This window comes from Chiloscyllium plagiosum, unplaced genomic scaffold, assembly GCF_037043375.1.
Source record: "Chiloscyllium plagiosum isolate Xiang-an unplaced genomic scaffold, Cpla_swu_hap1 HiC_scaffold_14, whole genome shotgun sequence".
Classification (NCBI taxonomy): Eukaryota; Metazoa; Chordata; class Chondrichthyes; order Orectolobiformes; family Hemiscylliidae; genus Chiloscyllium; species Chiloscyllium plagiosum.
Genome location: NW_028270152.1, coordinates 69,511,551 through 69,526,018, shown reverse-complemented (window position 1 = coordinate 69,526,018; position 14,468 = coordinate 69,511,551). Strand labels below are relative to the sequence as shown.

Below are 14,468 nucleotides of genomic sequence, written 5' to 3'. Positions count from 1 at the left end.
TCATTCTCTTCCTCTCCCACCAACACGCGGCAGCAACTGTGTGTACCATCTAAAAGATGGAATGCAATAAGTCACCAAGGCTAGGAGCAAATTATTGCAGATGCTGGAATCTGTACTGAAAACAGCAAATGCTGGAGGTCACAGCGGGTCAGGCAGCATCCATGGAGAGGCAGCATGTTAACGTTTCAAGTCGAGACGACTTTTCATCAGAACCTTCATCTCGAAACGTTAGCTTGCTCACTCTCCACGGATGCTACCAGACCCGCTGTGATTTCCGACACCTTTTGTTTTCATTCAGGTCACCAAGGCTCCTTTGACAGCACCTTTTAAATCTATGACCTCTACCATCTAGAAGGACACGGCAGCAAATGCATGGGAACCTGCAAACGCCTCTGAAAGCCACACACCGTCCTGACTCAAGAGTTATATCAGTGTTTCTTCAGTATCACTGGCTCAAAAACACTGTGGGGTGTCCCTTCACTCCATGGGGGGGGGGGGGGGGTTTCAGTGATTCAAGAGGGCAGTTCGCCACCACCTTCTCACAGCCAATAGGGATGGGTGAGAAACGCTACTATTGCATTCCCTTGAATGAACAGAGGAACAAAACACAAAATCAAGAATTACACACAGACACGTACTAAATTGTCTTCTTTCCTGTGACAGATACAGTAACAATCAGAACCTTCTATGTTCAGAGACTCGGGTTTCTGTCTGCCTCACTGCCTAGTTTCTTTCACAATCGGTTTCCTCCCTGTTAAACAAACACCACCATTTCTCTGCCTGGGTACGCGTGTCCATTGATGAGGGCACTCAGAGGGTTACACATATCCTGCAGGACTTTGGAGGTTCCCTCCTCCTAAAGCCCGTTACAATTTGACATAGTTATTCAGGGTTGGTGTGCACAGCTCTGGGATTGAGGAATCTTCAATGGATGGAGTCACGGGACTTTGCTCCATACCCATGTCATGATCCTTGGTAGAAAGTTTCTCACTGGCATCTCACACTGTCTCTCTCTGGCCTGAGACACCTTGTGCCCCTCAGCTCAGAGCTAGCTTTGGAAACTCACCTTGTGCAATTCAGCAGGACTGGTTGGCGTAACCTCTTCCTTAATTTTCTTCAGTTCCAATCTTTTTTCCTTTCCCAGCGTAGGCACCACCGGGCACTCATTCTGTTCCTCACTACCCTCCAGCGGACCCTCCTCCTGCAGCTTCCCCAGCACTGAGTGGTTTACAGCTTCTGATGGGTGGCCTTCAATCCCCAAAGTCAATTCACTTCCAGACATTATAGAAGCCTGTGGAGAGGCAGCACGGACACAGGTTTACAGCACTGCGCACACGTGTGCGACAACATAGGAAACACGGGGTGAGCAGGAGGCCATTCAGCCCAAATCCACTCTGCCCTCCATAGAGATGTGCTCTTCAGGTCTACCTACCTGTCCTTGCTCCACATCCTCGATTCGCCTCATCTGACAGAAATCTATCCAGAGCAGACTGGAGACTTGCAATGGACTCTCAGCATCAATAACATATGAGAAAGAGACGTGCAGATTCCACTATCACTCTGTGAAGAAACGCTTCCTAACAATACTCCTGAATGGTTGCTCCAATTTTATGGCTATGAACTCTCCCTACCAGAAGAAATAATGCATTCCTACATATGTTACCAATTCCATTAATCATTAGTTAAATTACCTCCTATTTTTCAAGAATTACATCGATAATGTTTCAGAGGGGAGAAAGCAGATCTTCACTCCTGTTTACATATGAAGAAAGTGTGCCCTGATTTCAATTCTGAAGGGACCCTGTTAAGACTGCGATGGTGTCAACAGCAAGCGCTCATGGCACCAACTGAACAACCTCCCTGGAGCGCAAGAGAGCCACCTGGCATGGAGGAGTGCTTCTCTCCAGGTACAAAGAGGTCTTCCCTTTCAACACACGCCCCTGGAATCCTACACTGACCGATAAAAAGGGAAGGGCTTTTTTTTTTCCAAAATGATAATGATGCAATCTATCCAAAGGGCGTTCAGTGCTGACGGCAGCACCATGAGGAGCTCTCCGAGCAATACTTATACGCAAATGCCTCGCGTCTTCGGTAGTGCACTCAGTAAACAAGCTGTGAAGCACATGCATCCACCACGCATTATTTATCGGCTCAACTCTGGCTGGTCATATCACGACAAACTGCAGCAGTGTGGAGCGGGAGATGGTAATTGATTATAGAATCCCTACAGTGTGGAATCAGGCTATTTGGCCCAACAAGTCCACATTGACCCTCCGAAGAGTAACCCACCCAGACCCATTCTCCCAACCTAATACTCTACATTTATCCCTGACTAATGCACCTAACCCACACATCCCTGAACACTATGGGCGATTTAGCATGGCCAATTCACCAGACCAGCACACCTTTGGACTGTGGGAGCACCCAGAGGAAACCCACGCAGACACGGGGAGAATGTGCAAATTCTGCACAGACAGTCACCCGAGGCTGGAATCGAACCCGGCTCTCTGCTACTGTGAGGCAGCAGTGCTAACCGCTGAGCCACCATGCCACCCCTGGTAGCTGGTGTGTGTCCGCACACTGCATAAATTACATATTATGGCCTTTTATACCGATGTACGTAGCGAGAGAAATAAATGGGCTATTGTCATTGTTCATAGATTAATACCTGACTCTCAAATCGTTCATTCGTTGGATCAATCCAATACAAATATCCTGTGGAACCAATTACAGTATATAATGTTTATAGGCTGCATTTGTGAGAGTAATTAAATCTTCCGAGTGGTTAGACCAGAGTTTTAGATGGAATCTACCCCAAACCCTACCAGAGAGGTCAGAGGTCAGCTCATCTTTACTTAGTTGGGTTTCCCTGTAGCAATTTAGCAACCAATAGACTACCACCTGGTTCAGGGCAAATGATCTGCTCTCATCTAGGAGGACGGCCTGCCTCAGCAAGCTGCTCTGCCAATCAGATGGCTGGCACTTCTCTGGTGCCAACAATGTCACCAGAGGGTAGTCCCCAACACCATGTTGCCGGAGCACTGGAGATTTACCAGGTCCTGCTCTCTGCCAGGACCCCAATGAGGGGGCGCCTGGGATTCATAGGGCAGTAGAGGGGGGTATGGGCAGGAACACTCAACGGGTGGAATTACAGCGAGGGGCTTTTGTTCCAAAATGGTGTCCCCCACCCCAATCCACCAAAAGCTTGCTCGTGGCGTCAGCATGTGACGGTGACACCTGGTGGTGGAAGGAGGCTCTGCAGAGGCAATGAATGAGATAGGTGGGCTGTCCACACTCCCGGTAAATGCCCATTTGGGCAGAAAAGTGACATTGCTGTCAAATTTGATTTTTACCTCCCCTCACACCTACAGCCCACTCCGCGTGGCACCATGAATTAAACCTTCCATGCCCTCTACATTTATATATCTCTAAATGAACTGTGCAGCATTCAGCCTATTAAGAGAGAGCCATCAATCTGGATTTATCAGAGGTACCAAGGCTAGTCAGAACAGGTTTGCAACTTAAATCAGGATGCCAAATGCAGGTCCTGAAGGAGAGTCATCCTTGTCTCAAATGTTAATGCTGTTTTTTTTTCTCTCTCAAACCAGAAGACCTGCTGAGATTTTCCCGGAACTTCCTGTCTTTATTTCAGATTTCCAGCATCCACAGTATTTTGCATATGTGCAGATTGACTGCCTGGTATTAAAACATGGGGGGGGGGGGGGGGCGGTTCTATGATGATAGATTTGCCACACAGACCATTGATAGGTGATTGCTTGGTGGTAAATCACGAGGCTAGTACCCCTGAGTGCCAAGCTCATACTCTGAGAACGTGAGTTCAAATCCCGCAACAGTGTAATTTAATTTTGATTAATAAATACATAATCCCAATAATGATGAGCTTCAGACTACAGTCAATTGTAAAATCCCATCTGGTTCACCAATACCCTTAAGGAAAGGGAATATGCTTTGCTTACCTAGTCTGGCCTGTTTGTGACTCCAGAATCACAGCAATGTCATGAACATAATTGCCCTCTGAAAGGGTTAAGCAAGGCACTCAATTGAAAGGTAATTAGGAACAAGCAACAAATTGGCCTTGCCAGTGCGTTCTTGTTCACTTTTATTAAAAAAAATGGTTTGGACAATAAGAATATCTCAAAGACCAGCCCCAAAACACAGCAGAAAGGGAGAACATGCTGTTGCTGATGTGATTCTGAAAAGGATAGTGAACTTGATAAGTTACGCAGGATGTGCAGTATAGAAATAGGCCATTCGACCCAACTGGTCTAAGGTCTAGATTAACCTCCTGCCTTCCTATTTCAGATCACGTGCCAATAGCTTTTTCCCTCGTGTGCATATCTATATTTCCCTTAAAGGCATCTGTGCTATTCATCTACAAGGTTGCAGCCAGTTCCATATTATCACCATTTGCTCAGTAAATAATTTTCTCTTGCATCAATTGCTGACTATCTCATGACTTGACCCCTAATTTTGTCCTCCTTCGCAAGCAGGGGAGATGTAAAGTGCCTCGGGATGTCCTACATAGCTACCTTATGAAAACATTTCTTAATTTTTTAGAGCTCTTATCAAGTTGGCTCAGCCCTCTCTCTCTCTCTCTCTCTCTCTCTCTCGAGAGAAGAGCCTGAAGCTATCCCAGTTCTCTCTAGATGGATAAATCTACTCCTAGGGGGCTGGATGTCTGTCTCCCAATGGAGAATGAGGTCAGGGGAAGTTACAAAAAAAGGTTAGGACTTTTGTCTGCAAGTTCTGACTGGCAGTGCCTTCCTGACCCTGCACGATTTTCACGGAGGTGTTTCACAGGTCGGAAAGGACATCAGTGTGAAACCAGGATGCGGAGGTTCTTGTTTGAGAAAGGGTGTGAGCTGGACAATTTGATTGATGCTTACAAATGAACTTGAGGAAAGGTAGAGGCAGGGAATATTCTCCTGTAGTGCTGGGGGGCACAGTATTCCATCTACATTTAAGGCAAAACTAATAACAGTGAGTTGAAAAACAGGCACAGCACTCCTGGGTATTACAATGTACTCAATCCCCACACACTGTAGACCGGTGACACTGGCAGCAGCATCCTTAGGTTACAGTACCCTCTACTGGTAACTGAGTGTCTGTTCACCCTCTGAACTGCCATAGCCATTCAGGGGCTCAGATAATTTAGATATAGAAATAACACAGAACCAAGAGTGACTTACGGGCTGGAATCTAATTTTTTTTTTTAAGATTAGAAACCCTACAGTATGGAAACTTCAGCCCAACAAGTCCATACCGACCGTCCAAAGAATAACCCACACAGACCCATTCCCCTATTTACTCCTGACTAATATACCTACCGCTACGGGCAATTAAGCACGGCCAATTCACCTGACCTGCACATCTTTGCATTGTGGGGGGACACCGGATCACCCGGAGGAAACCCTCGCAGACACGGGGAGAATGTGCAAACTCCACACATACAGGGATCGGACCCGGGTCCCTGGCGCTGTGAGGCAGCAGTGCTAATCACTGAGCCACGGTGCCGCCCAATAACTGAGAGTACTGGATGGTTTCTATATGGTCCTGAGTGAAGTGTAACATGGATAAGTGTGACGTTTTCTATTTTGATGAGAAAAATAGAAAGACAACTTATTATCCAAATGATCCAGATTCAGGGTAATCCAAGATGGAGGACGGGAAAAATTTCTGGCTGTAACAGCTGCTCCTTTTTTGAGGTATTTTAGGTGTTGGAGGTGATTTCCTCGAATTCCAGAAGCAGCAATTACTGTTTTATACGCTGTTGCATTGTTTTGGAACTTTGGCGAAAAAAAATCAAAACAACAGCAGTTTTAAAAGGGAGAAGAACAGACAAAGGAAGCACGTGGTGAGGTCAATGCAGGTGAGAGAGAAAAAAACTGACACCACAGTTACTGCCTTTGCTGTTTGAATTCATGTATCGCTGGACATTGGAGTGCGTCTGGGAAAATTAACAATCAGTGATATTCACAACTAATCTTGGAGGAACTGTTGGGCGAAGATCACAGCACAGAAGCAGATAAGTTACTTGGTTTAAGTGGCCTAGAGAAAGTCTGCAGTAGTCAGTAGAGTGGGTTCTTTCTTGATTATATGTTTTTGGAGATACGTCTCTTGATTAAACTTAGAATGTAAGCCATAGCTATTAATTTAACCTGGGGCAGTGTTTGTAGAGGAATGAGACGGTGCTTTTTTCTGGGTTTGTAGATTGTGAAGGAGCAAAAATGGCCTTTGCAGTGATATGTGCTTCTTGTCAGATGTGGGAGTTTAAAGAGAGTTTAAGGGTTACTGCGGATTACATCTGCCATAAGTGCTGCTGGCTGCAAATCTTATCAGATCAACTGGATCGGTTGGAGAGACAGTTAGAAGCAATGAGGAATTTGCAACAGCAACAGTATGTAATGTATGGCAGTAATAGGAAGTGGGGGGGAATGTCTCAGATACAGTCATATGGATGGGTTAACTCCAGGAAACGTAAGAGAGATAGGCAGCTAGTGCAGGAGTCTTTTGTGGCTATACCCATTTCAAACAAGTATGGTGTTTTGGAAAATGTAGGGGGTGATGGATTCTCAGGGGAGCGTAGCACGAACAGCCAAGTTTCTGGTATTGAGACTGGCTTCAATGCAACGAGGGGTACATTGGCTTCCAAGAGATCAATTGTGTTAGGGGATTCTCTAGTCCGAGGTACAGACAGACGTTTCTGTGGCCAGCAGCGAGAAATCAGAATAATGTGTTGCTTCCCTGATGCCAGGATCAAGGATGTCTCAGAAAGGGTGCAGAATCTTCTCATGGGGGAGAGGGGCCAGCAGGAGGTCATTGTCCACATTGGAACCAACAACATAGAAAGGGAAAAGGTTGAGATTCTGAAGGGAGATTACAGAGAGTTAGGCAGGAATTTTAAAAGGAGGTCCTCGAGAGTAGTAATATCTGGAATACTCCCAGTGCTATGAGCTAGTGAGGGTAGGAATAGGAGGATAGAGCAGAGAATGCATGGCTGAGGAGCTGGTGTATGGAAGAAGGATTCACATTTTTGGATCATTGGAATCTCTTTTGGGGTAGAAGTGATCTGTACAAGAAGGACGGATTGCACCTAAATTGGAAGGGGACTAAAATATTGGCAGGGATATTTGCTACAGCTGCTCGGGAGGATTTAGACTCGTAAGGTTGGGGGGGTGCGGGTGGGACCCAGGGAGATAGTGAGGAAAGAGGTCAATCTGAGACTGGTACAGTTGAGAACAGAAGTGAATCAAACAGTCAGGGCAGGCAGGGACAAGGTAGGACTAATACATTAAACTGCATTTATTTCAATGCAAGGGGCCTAACAGGGAAGGCAGATGAACTCAGGGCATGGTTAGGAACATGGGACTGGGATATCATAGCAATTACAGAAACATGGCTCAGGGATGGACAAGACTGGCAGCTTAATGTTCCAGGATACAAATGTTACAGGAAGGATAGAAAGGGAGGCAAGAAAGGAGGGGGAGTGGTGTTATTGAGCAGGGATAGCATTACAGCTGTGCTGATAGGAGGATATTCCCGGAAATACATCCAGGGAAGTTATTTGGGTGGAACTGAGAAATAAGAAAGGGATGATCACCTTATTGGGATTGTATTATAGACCCCCTAATAGTCAGAGGGAAATTGAGAAACAAATTCGTAAGGAGATCTCAGCTATCTGTAAGAATAATAGGGTGGTTATGGTAGGGGATTTTAACTTTCCAAACATCGACTGGGACTGCCATAGTGTTAAGGGTTTAGATGGAGAGGTATTTGTTAAGTGTGTACAAGACAATTTTCTGATTCAGTATGTGGATGTACCTACTAGAGAAGGTGCAAAACTTGACCTACTCTTGGGAAATAAGGCAGGGCAGGTGACTGAGGTGTCAGTGGGGGAGCACTTTGGGGCCAGCAACCATAATTCTATTAGATTTAAAATAGTGATGGAAAAGGATAAACCAGATCTCAAAGTTGAAGTTCTAAATTAGAGAAAGGCCAATTTTGACGGTATTAGGCAAGAACTTTCAAAAGCTGATTGGGGGCAGATGTTCACAGGTAAAGGGACGTCTGGAAAATGGGAAGCCTTCAGAATGAGATAATGAGAATCCAGAGAAAGTATATTCCTGTTAGGGTGAAAGGAAAGGCTGGTAGGTACAGGGAATGCTGGATGACTAAAGAAACTGAGGGTTTGGTTAAGAAAAAGGAAACATATGTCAGGTATAAACAGGATAGATCGAGTAAATCCTTAGAAGAGTATAAAGGCAGTAGGAGTATACTTAAGAGGGAAATCAGGAGGGCAAAAAGGGGACATGGGATAGCTTTGGAAAATAGAATTAAGGAGAATCCAAAGGGTTTTTACAAACACATTAAGGACAAAAGGGTAACTAGGGAGTGAATAGGGCCCCTCAAAGATGAGCAAGAAGGCCTTTGTGTGGAGCCGCAGAAAATGGGGGAGATACTAAACGAGTATTTTGCATCAGTATTTACTGTGGAAAAGGATATGGAAGATATAGACTGTAGGGAGATAGATGGTGACATCTTGCAAAATGTCCAGATTACAGAGGAGGAAGTGCTGGATGTCTTGAAACGCATAAAGGTGGATAAATCCCCAGGATCTGATCAGGTGTACCCAAGAACTCTGTGGGAAGCTAGAGAAGTAATTGCTGGGCCCTTTTGCTGAGATATTTGTCTCATCGATAGTCACAGGTGAGGTGCTGGAAGACTGGAGGTTGGCTAACGTGGTGCCACTATTTAAGAAAGGTGGGAAGGACAAGCCAGGGAACTATAGACCAGTGAGCCTGATGTCGGTGGTGGGCAACTTGTTGGAGGGAATCCTGAGGGACAGGGATGTACATGTATTTGGAAAGACAAGGACTGATTAGGGGATAGTCAACATGACTTTGTGAGACATGATTTCCCACGCACAAACTTGATTGAGTTCTTTGAAGAAGTAACAAAGAGGATTGATGAGGATAGAGCGGTAGATTTGATCTATATGGACTTCAGTAAGACGTTCGACAAGGTTCCCCATGGGAGACTGATTAGCAAGGTTAGATCTCACGGAATAGAGGGAGAACTAGCCATTTGGATACAGAACTGGTTCAAAGGTAGAAGACAGAGGGTGGTGGTGGAGGGTTGTTTTTCAGACTGGAGGCCTGTGACCAGTGGAGTCTCCCAAGGATCGGTGCTGGGCCCTCTACTTTTTGTTATTTACATAAATGATTTTGATGCGAGCATAAGTTAGTAAGTTTGCAGATGACACCAAAATTGGAGGTGTAGTGGACAGCGAAGAGGGAGACCTCAGATTACAACAGGATCTTGACCAGATGGGCCAATGGGCTGAGAAGTGGCAGATGGAGTTTAATTCAGATAAATACAAGGTGCTGCATTTTGGAAAGCAAATCTTAGCAGGACTTATACACTTAATGGTAAGGTCCTGGGAGTGTTGCTGAACAAAGACACCTTGGAGTGCAGGTTCATAGCTCCTTGAAAGTGGAGTTGCAGGTAGATAAGATAGTGAAGAAGGTGTTTGGTAAGCTTTCCTTTATTGGTCAGAGTATTGAGTACAGGGGTTGGGAGGTCATGTTGTAGCTGTACAGGACATTGGTTAGGCCACTGTTGGAATATTGCATGCAATTCTGGTTCTCCTTCCTATCGGAAAGATGTTGTGAAACTTGAAAGGGTTCAGAAAAGATTTACAAGGATGTTGCCAGGGTTAGAGGATTTGAGCTCTAGGGAGAGGCTGAGGAGTGACCTTATAGAGGTTTACAAAATTATGAGGGGCATGGATAGGATAAATAGACAAAGTCTTTTCTCTGGGGTCGGGGAGTCCAGAACTAGGAGGGCAGAGGTTTCGGGTGAGAGGGGAAAGATATAAAAGAGACCTAAGGGGCAACGTTTTCACTCAGAGGGTGGTACGTGTATGGAATGAGCTGCCAGAGGAAGTGGTGGAGGCTGGTACAATTGCGACATTTAAAAGGCATTTGGATGTGTATATGAATAGGAAGGGTTTGGAGGGATATGGGGCGGGTGCTGGCAGGTGGGACTAGATTGGGTTGGGATATCTGGTCGGCATGGACGGGTTGGACCGAAGGGTCTGTTTCCATGCTGTACATCTCTATGACTCTATGAGACAAACATGTCCCCTTCCCAAGTCTGGAAACTCCTCCTGACTCACCACCCATCCACCCAGTTACATCCCTCTGGGTGCAATGGAGGCAGTTCAGAGGAGGCTCACTAGATTGATTCCAGAGCTGAGGGGTTTGTTTTATGAAGAGAGAGTGAGCAGTTTAGGCTGATACTCACACTGGAGTTCAGAAGAAGACAGGAGATCTAACTGAGGTATGAAGATGCTAAAGGGGATTAATGAAGTAGATGTGGAGAGGATGTGAGCTGGCTCAGCGGTTAGCACCACTGCCTCACAGTGCCAGAGTCCTGGGTTCGATTCCACCCTCAGGCGGCTGTCTGTGTGGATTTGCACATTTTGCTACGGTTTCCTCCCACAGTCTAAAGATGTGCAGGTTAGGTGTATTGGCCATGCTAAATTGTCCACAGTATTCAGGGATGTGTAGGTTAGATACATTAGTCAGGGGTAAAGGTAGAGTAATAAGGGAATGCATCTGGGTGGGTTACTCTTCCAAGGGTTGGTGTGGACCCGTTGGGCCACATTGCTGGTTTCCACACTGTAGGGATCCAAGAACCTAGAACAAGAAATCATAGCTTTAAGCTATGGAGTAGCAGATTTAAAATAAAGACGAGGAGAAATAACTTCCCTCAAAGGGTCATGAATCTGTGGCATTCACTTCCCCAGAGTGCGGTGGACGCTGCAACAATGGGTACATTTTAAGGCAGAGATAAATAGATTTTTAGTAAGTAATGGGTTGAAGGGCTGTGGGGAGTGTGCAGGAAAGCGGGGTTGAGGCCGAGATAAGATCAGCCAGGATTATAATACATGGCAGAGCAAACTTGAGAGTGGGGGGGGGGGGTGGGGGGGGGGAGGGGTGAATGGCCTACTCCTGCTCCCCAGTTCTTATGTTTGAGCACCATCTGTTCCAAAGACCGCCAAACTCTGGCTTAGTGGTTTATCCACTCTGTCTGAACCCTAAACTCTGTAGCCACGGCAACCTCAAGGCTAAATGTGTCAAACTTCCCCTCCAGATTCAGATACCTGGTTGCTCCTGGCACAAACTCTTGCCCAGACCATCAGAGTCAGTGTTCCACCTTGGGGACGACGTAGTGAGCTATAACTAAACAATTAGCGTCGTTACAGTGGTGAATATCACATCGTAATTTCATCTGCCAGCCTTAGCTCAGTGGGTTTTGGTAGGCAGTAGAAATAGAATATCATGGGCTCAAATCACACTCACAGGCCTGTAAGCCAGGCCAATGCCATGTTCTGAAAGATATATCAACATTGCTATACGGCGCTGACGTTTCAATGTGTTCACGTTGAGGAACAAGGAATAAATGAGATTAGGGTGCAAATTTCCTCTGGCATTGTTTAAACGTTGGAGTGGGTTTAAGGGCTTAAGTGCCTGAATTCTGTTGGTGCTGGGGTGGTAGATCCTTGCTGAGAAAGGTCGTTGGGATTGTCCCTCATATACTGGCCCACATTTATCACTGAAACAGATTATCGGCTCCTCACCTTTTATCTGTCGGAGCTTGCAGTGCACACAATGGCTGCTAGACTTCAAAAGTACTTCATTGGCTATGAGTTATTTGTTTCGGGATGGCCAGGAAAGAAGCTAAAACAATCCAGGTCTTCCCCTCCATCCCACAGAAGCGACAATGCACTAGCAACAGTCCCACACAAGCTCTGGCTGCGTGCAGTATGGGTGGTTTAAACATTGAATCCCCTCCATACTGGATGTTATGGGACCATCCCTTGGTCAGTGCAGGTTATCTCAGCTCACAGGTTGTTTGCTGTTGGGATGGCCTTTGCCCAGAGATGGTTTTTGATTTGCGCACTGCCGTAACAATCTGGGTATGCCTGCTGCTTGCCACACTCAACACTGCCCTCCCCCCCACCCTACTTCCATGATTTGAATGACATTCAACCACCCCCTCCCCACCCATGACCCCTTCCCAAGTCTGGAAACTCCTCCTGACTCACCACCCACCCACCCAGTTACATCCCCTTTCACAAGTCTGGGTAATGTACGTCCATTTGTACAGTCCCCCAAGCTCAATGTATTCCTCAACATCCCCATGCCCCCACCCCTGCCACAAAGGACGATGATACTTTCTGTCAAGCAGTTACAAACTGTGTTTGCCCCACCCCCCCCCCCCCCATCACAACACCCCCTCAAAAAAAAGGCACCCACAAGGGGAAAGTCAAAGCTTCACCTAAGCTGACAAAGGCCCCAAAGCCTCACCTAGGCCGATGAAGGCCCCAAAGCCTCACCTAGGCACGATGAAGGCCCCAAAGCCTCAGTTTGGCCGACGAAGGCCGATGGAGACCATAAAGCCTCACCTCGGCCAACAGAGACCATAAAGCCTCACCTCAGTCAACAGAGGCCAGAAAGCCTCACCTAGGCCAACAGAGGCCCCAAAGCCTCACCTAGGCCAACAGAGGTCCCAAAGCCTCACCTAAGTCGACAGAGGCCAGAAAGCCTCACCTTGGCTGACTGATGCCCAAAGACTGACCTAGGCCTTCAACGCATGGTTACAACTTTACAGAAAGTGGAAGAACAACAAGAAGAATGTAATTACCTCAATTTCTCTAACAGTTCTGATTGTCCGCACGTTTCTAAGTCTTCCAGGGCCTGAGACCAAAAAGTGTCTTCCTGGTTCTGCTCGTGTCCATTGTGGTTACTAAGGTATCTGTTTAACGTACGAACCAAAGTGTCAGTACTCTTCAACTCTATGCCTCCAGCACCATGGGGGCAAGGGCCACGCTTCTCTTACTGTCTGAACTGAACCGAGAGAGAGAGAGAGAGAGAGAGAGGAGGCAACTGGGTGGGGCAGAAAGGGAGAGGCGGGGTGCAAAAACTGTAATTCTGTCATGTGGGCACTTGGAGAGAGAGGAGAACAGACAAAGACAAGGGAAGGCAAACGAGTGAGGGAAACACAGTTCTGTTGGATTGCAGTGCAGGCAAGGATAAAGCCTTTGGCAAAGACGGGGTGAGAGAGAGTGAGCTGGTCAGGGAACAACCAAGGAAAACAAAGAGTTCAGGCGAAAATGAAACAAGATATGATGAGGAAACAGGCGGGTGATTAGGTATAGTGATACACAGAAGATGCAAAAGAGGAAGTATGGGGTGTGGGGTGTGGGGTGTGGGGTGTGGGGGTGATGTGGAGGTGCAGCTGGGAGCCTCCCAGACGGTTAGTGAAGGCTGACAGGCAAAGAGCTCAGAGCTGAGACACAGACAACCTGGGAAGAGAAAGAGAACAAAGACAATGTAACAGACCACAAGATGAAGGGAGGGAGAGACAATGAGGACAGTGAGAAACTGTGAACTTTCACATTCAGGCACATGCACACCGAGAGATCTGAAGGTGGGAGCTAACTGTCAGATTGGAATAAGACCCATAGGTGTCTTCCTAATATCAAACACTGCTGTCGAGGTTCACAGCACTGACAACGACCATGGAAGAGGAGAAAGGCTGGTGAGTTGGGGAGGGGTACTTAACTATTCACAATTATTGTATTTAATACTTAGAGATACAGGCACACAGAATTCTCTCTTTAAGCTGTGAGAACTCTAGGTGCGCAATGATTTTTTAGCTTTCTCTTCTATATGCATTAGAACCATTTCATTTCCCTCCTTCCCTCCCTGCTCACCCCTTCCACACTCCCACTCCTCACCCCTTCCACCTCCCTCTCCACACCCCTTCCCCACCCACTCCTCACCCCTTCCACCTCCCTCTCCTCACCCTCCCTTCCCCTCCCTCTCCTCACCCCTTCCCCCTCCCTCTCCTCACCCCTTCCCCCTCCCTCTCCTCACCCCTTCCACCTCCCTCCCCTCACCCCTTCCACCTCCCTCCTCCTCACCCCTTCCACCTCCCTCTCCTCACCCCTTCCACCTCCCTCTCCTCACCCCTTCCACCTCCCTCTCCTCACCCCTTCCACCTCCCTCTCCTCACCCCTTCCACCTCCCTCTCCTCACCCCTTCCACCTCCCTCTCCTCACCCCTTCCACCTCCCTCTCCTCACCCCTTCCACCTCCCTCTCCTCACCCCTTTCACCTCCCTCTCCTCACTCCTTCCACCTCTCTCCCCTCACCCTTTCCCCTCTCTCCCTCACACCCTTTCCCCCTCTCTCCCCCTCTCTCTCCCCTCACCCCTTTCCCCCTCTCTCCCCTCACCCCTTTTCCCCTCTCTCCCCTCACCCCTTTCCTCCTCTCTCCCCTCACCCCTTTCCCCCCCCCACCCCTTTCCCCCCTCACCCCTTTCCCCCTCTCTCCCTTCACCCCTTTCCCCCTTCACCCCTTTCCCTCTCTCTCTCCC

General features: G+C 47.4%; 1 protein-coding gene across 1 annotated transcript in view; it reads right to left on the bottom strand.

Moving 5' to 3' along the window:
• Nucleotides 1-14,468, bottom strand: part of grip2b (glutamate receptor interacting protein 2b) — a 186,225-nt gene that overhangs the window by 9,542 nt on the left and 162,215 nt on the right. Inside the window, exons 21-24 of the mRNA XM_087993993.1 lie at nucleotides 12,733-12,843; nucleotides 10,654-10,721; nucleotides 2,669-2,715; nucleotides 1,067-1,291 (exon numbers count right to left, since the gene is read on the bottom strand). Of these exons, the coding sequence (XP_087850119.1) occupies nucleotides 1,067-1,291; nucleotides 2,669-2,715; nucleotides 10,654-10,721; nucleotides 12,733-12,843 (451 nt within the window). The remainder of the gene's footprint in view (nucleotides 1-1,066; nucleotides 1,292-2,668; nucleotides 2,716-10,653; nucleotides 10,722-12,732; nucleotides 12,844-14,468) is intronic.